The sequence below is a fragment of the Setaria viridis genome, chromosome 4 (genome assembly GCF_005286985.2).
Source record: "Setaria viridis chromosome 4, Setaria_viridis_v4.0, whole genome shotgun sequence".
NCBI classification, from domain to species: Eukaryota; Viridiplantae; Streptophyta; class Magnoliopsida; order Poales; family Poaceae; genus Setaria; species Setaria viridis.
The window spans coordinates 18472995-18480358 of NC_048266.2; the positions used below are offsets into that span (position 1 = coordinate 18472995).

Consider the following 7364-nt stretch of genomic DNA (forward strand, 5'->3'; position numbering starts at 1 on the left):
AGCACACCCATCGTGAGGATAGTGCCCTCGGTTGGCGCACCGGGGGTCATGTCGACGAGCGAACGGACCCGGAGCATCAGCGGCGCCACCCGCCGGGCGTGGTACGCCCCGATGACTCCGGCTCCGGTCAGTCCCCTCCCCTTCAGGTGCTCGATGGCCTGCAGTAGGCCGGTGATCCGCTTCTTCTCCTTCTCCACCGGGCTGTACGCCCACACTTCCGGCGTCGCCTCAATAATGCGGCCGGTGAACTCCGGCAGGGGGGAGTTGGAGTAGTTCTTCACGTAGAACCACTGCTGGTGCCACCCCTTGTGGGATGTCGCAGTCTTCATCGCCATATACTCCTTGGTGTGAGTATGGCGGAGGTGGATTCCGGCGTACCCTATCAGCACCGGGGTCGAGCGCTGCTGGTTTCCCCTCTTCTCGGCCTTCTGGTACAGGCTGACCGTGAAGAAGTACTTCCACAGTGAGAAGTTGGGCTCAATGCCCAGGAACCCCTCGCATAGCACGACGAATGCCGCGATGTGCTGAATCCCGTTGGGGTTGAGGTGCTGCAGCTCAAGCCCGTAGTAATGCAAGAGCCCGCGGAAGAAGAGGCTCGGTGGAGTCGCGAACCCCCTCTCGTGGAAGTGGGCGAAGGAAACAATGTGGCTGGCGAACAGATTTGGCATCTCCTCCATCTCAGGGAACCTTCACTCATCCCTCTCCGTCCTCTCACAGAGGAGGCCCTTCCGTCGGCGCGCGAGGGGCCAAAGTTGGAATGCGCCTAGGATCCCATCGCCGGAGGGAGAGGAGCTCAACGGGGGACGGGGAGAAAGGGTGCGGCGCTGGGCGGAGGAAGACGAAGCAGGCACAGGAAAGCTAAGGGCGCGCGAGGAGGCAAAAAGGCTTGAAGGCAGATGGCGGGCGGAACCGGCGAGGCGAAGTCCTCATTTTATAGGGAAGGCGTGAGGGAAGTAGAACGAACGCCTCCATCACAATAAATGCGGTGCCAGGTACACCCCGTCACGCCCGCCCCTTTTTCGGAAACCGTGCACACAACCTGCAGCGGAAACATCCCCTCCTCCCTCGATTCGCGGGTCAGCGCCCTCCACCACTTCATCTCCCGGATGACACATGCACGACGTCTCCCACGTCCGGCCCAAGGCACAATATCCTCCACGTCCGGCCCAGGGCGCGACCTCCCTCACATTCAGCCCAAGGCCCACTAAAAGGTAAAAAGGGATACGGGGCTGAAAACGTCCCTATGGCCCATTACGATCCAAGGGTTCGAAGGTTGGCCCACCACGGGTTCGATAACCACCCCAGGATACCCTTGAGCGAGGGGTGAGAGGAGACGGGTCCGCTAGCGACCATCACCCGGGCGCGCGACAAGCCCAAGGCATCTCAATCTCACATTCGAGTCCGGACTGGCATCAGAGTTCATGGTTTTTCCCCAAAGAAAGGCAATGAGCCCCAGGATCTGACCGAACGGATTCGGGAACTATATGAACTGGCCAACCGGAGCCTGGGGTACGCCACCAGCTTGGCCCAACCCGCCCCCCCCCCCCCCCCGAACAGGGACCGGGACCCTACTCGAATCAACCCGTTAGTAGCTCAATGAGCACCACGAATCGTCCGGTGAGGATAGTGTGGCACAGCTCACCCCCTCCGTCTCAGTGAAAGGACGCTTGAGGGGTAACGAACGAAAGTCGACCTAACCTCCGACCGGTCCCCTGCAACGCGCGGGGGCTCGGGGGCTAGCCTCGCAACCAAAGGCCACGCGGGTGGTCTCGACTTAAGGCTCTCAGACAGAAGGGAACAACAAGGAATCCTCCTGCGCCGAGTCTCCCACAGGATGTTTGCCCGATCAACCCCTTTGGTCAAGCCGCACAAACAACACCTCTTGTCCTGGTTTAACTGCGAGGATCTCCTACGGATGATGACAGCAGCCTCTGGAGGAGCGTCCCCGCTCCACCATAGGCTCGGGGGCTACTGTTGGGGGGAAATATTAACGACCTCTCGAAGCACATGGGAACAACAAAACGTAAAGGCCCAGGCCCACCTAAGGTAACAAAGACTGCCGTCGAACAAACATGGGGGGCGAGAATCACGCTCCGCCTCGCCCAACCCCGTATCCCGGGGTCAGGCGCCCCCGACCACCGGAAGACCAAGCTCCGCCTCGCCTGACCGAGGGTCTGGGGTTGGGAGCGCCTGACCCCCCGCCGCAGGTCTCCACCTCGCCCGACTCCAGGTGTAGGGGGTCGGGCTAACCTGGGCCCGCTAGACAAGTATCCGCCTCGGGCGTGGATCTCGTGGGTCCCCCTATCGATCTTGCCATAAATGCGCCGAAGATCTGTCCGGAAGAACGATATCCGCGTCCCCCACGCAACTCGCCACAAGTACCAATGCGCGGCCGCACAGTACGAGCTACAGTGGCTGCGACCTCCACCGATTCTCTATAGGGCACTCATGGCTTGCGCCGCCCGGGGCAGGCCTCACCCGTTCTCGCGTCCTGCGCGTCCGGTGGTAGAGACGCGACGTCTACCCTCCGGGAGCCGTCAGCAGGACGGCAGGATCCGCCGCCTCCCCCAACGGACCTAGGTGTCACGACAAAACGCCATCATCATGCTCGGCCGCTATGACCGCCGAGGAGACCATCGATGGGAGGCGACGGCGGCCGCCCTCCTCCGACAAACGCGCCGGTAGAGATCGAAGGACGACGAGGACGCCGGTGATCTGGGGACTCGATCCCTCCCCTAATGTCATTTTTTTACCTAGCTATGCTTATCTCTTTTACTTCTCCTCACACCCAGTCTCGTCTGTAACCCCAGTGGCCTCCTTGCACTATAAAAGGGGAATCGGGAGCCTGAGAAAAGGGAGGTTCGAGAGATAACTCAAAACACAACATACGCACTCAAGCGAACTACACACATCGACACCCATCTAAAAGCATCAGTACACGCCCAAGAGACCTGGGACCGGTTCCCTCGCTCACACTCCTGTAACTCCTGTAACCCCTACTACAGACCCCCGCGTGGGCAACACGAGCAGTTCCCAATACTGGACGTAGGGCGTTCCTCTGCCCGAACCAGTCTAAACCCTGTGTCTCCCACGCCACCATCTGAAGCCTTACGCGCATAAAAGAAATTTACTAGTCTAAGTCTTGATCCGCTAATCTTGACAACGACATCATCCCAATGACAGCTGGGCAACTACTCAAGTGGTCAAAATAAAAAAAGAAAGCTAGATAATACTATCACGGCGATGTCCCAGTGCTCCAAGAAAAGTGGCAGAAATCAAGAGAGGACTCCATTCAAGGAGCTCCTGAAGAAGCAGTGCCCATGGCACCTACAATCCAAACATTCTGTGATAGATTGCTACATCCTTCGCAGAGTCATGAAAGATCTGCCGGAACCTTCTGGAGGAAAGGACAAGGGCAAGGCCAAAGAAGACAAAGACGAGGATGAGAATAGAAAATTCCAGGAACCCGTCCAACACTAGCAATGTTATCTTCGGCGGCACACCGGGTACGGCTACTAAGCGGTCCTAGAAACTAACCCTCTGAGAGATTATGTCCATTGAACCAGCAACGCCTACGTTCCTCAAATAGTCCAAGGTGCCAATCATGTTTTCAAGAAAGGATCAGTGGATAAGTTTCTCCGACCCTAGATGCTACCTTCTCATCCTGAATCCAGTAGTCGTAGGCTCTCAACTCACAAAAGTATTCATCGATGGCGGTACCGAACGCTACCTTTGAGGAAGATGGGTCTCGACGTATCAGATATGCTCACCCCAATGAACTATCCATTCTACATGATTGTCCTGGGCAACACGGCTATACCTCTTAGTCAGATGGTCTTGCCAGTTACCTTCAGGACAAAAGATCACTACCGGACCGAGTACTGTCGGAGTTAGTTGCCCGGCAGTCCACCAGGGGGTTAACCAAGTGGTTGATTTGTAGGCAAAGGCGATTGTGAGACCAAGAACTCGAAGGTAATCATGAGAACATGAGGGCACACGAGGGTTTTAGACAGGTTTGGGCCTCCAAAGAGTAATACCCTACATCTTGTATTTATGTGGATTGTATTGCTCAATAGTTCGATGAGTTGATCATTGGATACCCTCGAGGGGTGCCCTTGGCTACCTTATATAGGTTGACGACCAAGAGTTACAAGTCGGTTTGAATATAATCTACTCAGTCTTTACATGGAAAGCAATCTAAGTTGGACTACAATACGCGTTCCAGAACTCAGCGCCTGTAAACTGTGCGCCAAGGTCGATTTTGATTCTATTGGGCACTCCAAAGCGATGCATAATTTCTTCCACGAATTCGGCTTCTTTAGTCGACTCAATGCTAGTAATGGGCTTGACCTCAATCCACTTTGTAAATTTGTCAACTGCTACGAAAATATGTGTGTAGCCACCTGGAGCAGTTCTGAAAGGTCTGACCAAGTCCAGCCCCCAGCATGCAAAGGGCCATGATGGAGGGATGGTGCGCAGGGCCTGAGCCGAAAGGTGCTGCTGCTTGGAAAAGAATTAGCACCCTTTGCATCGTTGGACGAGCTCCTTAGCGTCAGCTACTGTTGTGGGCTAGTAAAAACTAGAGCAGAAAGCTTTGCCGACCAAAGTGCCCGAGGCGGCATGGTTGCCACATGTTCCCGAGTGGATTTCATGCAATAGTTCAATGCCTTCGCTGTGTAGAACACATTTCATCAGTATCTCTTAGGATGCAGCTTTTCTGTAGAGCTCTTTGCCAATCACGACGTAATTTGCACTACGCTAAGCAAATTATTCATGTTCTATTTTATCCTCTACCACCATCTGGTCAATGATCAAGGCTATAAATGGGGCACGCCAATCTTATTCTGCCTCAATCATCATTACATCAGCTGGTTTTGGGTCGGTCGGAGCCTGAACCACTAGCATCGCTATCCTGGTTCGGGTCGAGGATTTTGATAGAAGGTTTATGAAGATCTTGAACAAATACGCCAGCCGAAACCTATGCGCGCTTAGAGCTGAGCTTGGACAGGATGTTAGCAGTAACGTTATGGTCCATGGGGACATGATGGAACTCGAGGCCATTAAAGTGGGCTTCAAGCTTGTGGTTTTCTGCACAGTAAGCATCCATGGAGTCCTTAGCGCAATCCCAATTCTTGTTAACTTGCTGGATGACAACTTTTGAATCACTATAAGTGAGTATGCGCTTGATTCCAAGGGAAACAACGATACGGAGGCCATGGATGAGAGCTTCACACTCGGCACCATTGTTGGTGGTCTTGCAATGGATCTGGAGCACGTAGTTGAGCTGCTCACCTTTGGGGGATATGAAGTGGACTCCTACTCCGGCTCCTTCAAGGTTGAGGGCACCATCATAGTACATGGTCCAGTGTTCTGGCTTCTTTGGGGAGGGCGGCTTCTGGATTTCTGTCCACTCTGCCATGAAGTTGGCCGAATCTACGATTTGATTGCATGACGTGGGCAGAATTCGAGGTCAAACTCATCGAGCTCTACAGACCACTCGACAACTCGGCTGTTGACATCCCTATTGTGAAGGATTTTACCAATGGGGAATGAGGATACCACAAAGATCTTGTGCGCCTGAAAGTAGTGATGCAGGTTTCTTGAAGATATTAGCACTACGTAGAGCAGTTTCTGCACCTGGGTATAGCGGGTCTTGGAGTCGCTGAGGACTTTGCTGACATAGTACACTGGTCGCTGCACCGCGTAAGCATGGCCGGGTTCTTGACGCTCCACAACTAGCACAGTGCTGACCACATGTGTTGTTGCGGAGATGTAGAGATACAGTGTTTCTTGGTCGGCCTTGAGTTCTTCAAGTACCTTACTAGCCTCATCATCCCACACAAATTTATCAGCCTTTTTGAGAAGCTTGAAGAAGGGCAGACCTTTTTCTCCAGGTTTGCTGATGAAGCGGCTAAGGGCCGCCATCATACTAGTGAGCTTCATGTAGTCTTTCTGTTGGATACTAGTGTGCTTTTGGTGTATCGGTTGGTCAGTTCCTGGGTTTAATGGTCCACGAGTGCGGCATCAAGATTAATCAAAAGATTATTACCACCATCAACATAGTTGTAGCCCGCAAACAAGATGGAGTTGCAATCCTTAATCGGCAAGATCAACTTCATCCGGAGATTCATATCAAACCTGTCTGGACAAATTCAAGCTTTCAGTTAATTGTTAAAATTGAACCCCGATCTAGAATTCGTTTAGGGTGAGAAACAACAGAAAGTATTGGAGGCCATCAAACAATATCTAACGTCCCCTCCCATATTGGTTCCTCCTCAGGTCGATAAGCCTTTCAGATTGTACCTATCGGCCAATGAACAAGCTATCGGCTCGGCGCTGGTCCAGGAGTTTGAAGGAAAAGAAAGGGTGATTTATTACATCAACAGGAGACTCTTGGATGCCGAGACCAGATATACTCTAGTGGAAAGATTGTGCCTTTGCCTATATTTCTCTTGTACTAAACTCAGGCACTATTTGTTATCGGCGGAATGTGTAGTCGTGTGCAAAGATTGTTGGAGGTATGCCCTAGAGGCAATCATAGAGATGATGATATCTGATTGTATCCATGATTTGTATATTGTGTTCATTGAATATCCATTAAAGGCTACTTGAATCGATCTGCAATTATGTGAATTTTATGTGGAACTCTTTACTTGTATGGTTATTCTAAAAGTTATCCCTAGTCGGAGTTCATGTGTGGACACACATGAATATTAGACTAGTACATGTATTAGTTGATGACTATGTTTCACAAGTCATGGACATGGAGATGTCAAACTTTTCGGTACGATCTCGGATCGAGGCAAATTTTATATGAAAATTGATCTACAGAAAAAGTTACACATAAAATTCATTGGCCTTGCCATTTTCAGCGAAATTAGATTTCCCAAATTTGGCTTGGAAGATGGAGTTACGGGCGTCTGAAGTTTGGAATGTTAGAACGCCTAACTCTATTTTGCAGGATGGATGGATCTTGTGATCACTATGGCCCTTTGTGTATGTGATGCATGTGTGTAACTCATTCATGACCTGTGTGTTGCACGTACGGAAACATGGCTGGAGCCATATGTGTTGTCACTTTAATGTATTTAATGGTCTGCGTACCAATCTGTGATGATCCAAGCAACTATGTAATCTTTATTACTAGCTATTAGGTGCAATAGCATGTTCTAGTTCTTGGAGGACTCATGACCAGGAGGATGGCACACATGGAACATGGAGATGGAGAACACCATGGTGAACAGGTTCTATGGAGATAGAGATCACCATAAGAAAACGGGCCATACTGTGTCACAACTGTGTGAATGCTATTCTTTATATTTTTACTTCCTGCATAATGTGATGTTAGAAGTAGAACGATCCCT

General features: G+C 51.5%; 1 protein-coding gene across 1 annotated transcript; it reads right to left on the minus strand.

Annotated features, from left to right (window-relative positions):
• Nucleotides 1-4978: 4978 nt before the first annotated feature.
• Nucleotides 4979-5925, minus strand: LOC140222599 (uncharacterized). The gene is made up of 2 exons (XM_072293436.1): nucleotides 5541-5925; nucleotides 4979-5433 (listed from the first exon to the last, which is right to left on the minus strand). Exons 1-2 carry the CDS (start codon nucleotides 5923-5925, stop codon nucleotides 4979-4981), a joined length of 840 nt encoding a protein of 279 aa, XP_072149537.1.
• Nucleotides 5926-7364: the final 1439 nt, after the last annotated feature.

What these genes read in the sequence shown, in the direction of transcription:
- LOC140222599 (XM_072293436.1), bottom strand. Translation starts at nt 5,925, where the DNA reads ATGGCGGCCCTTAGCCGCTTCATCAGCAAACCTGGAGAAAAAGGTCTG. An exon ending in GGTATCCTCATTCCCCATTG is followed by an intron (nt 5,434 to 5,540) that starts GTAAAATCCTTC and finishes ATCAAATCGTAG; the next exon opens with ATTCGGCCAACTTCATGGCA.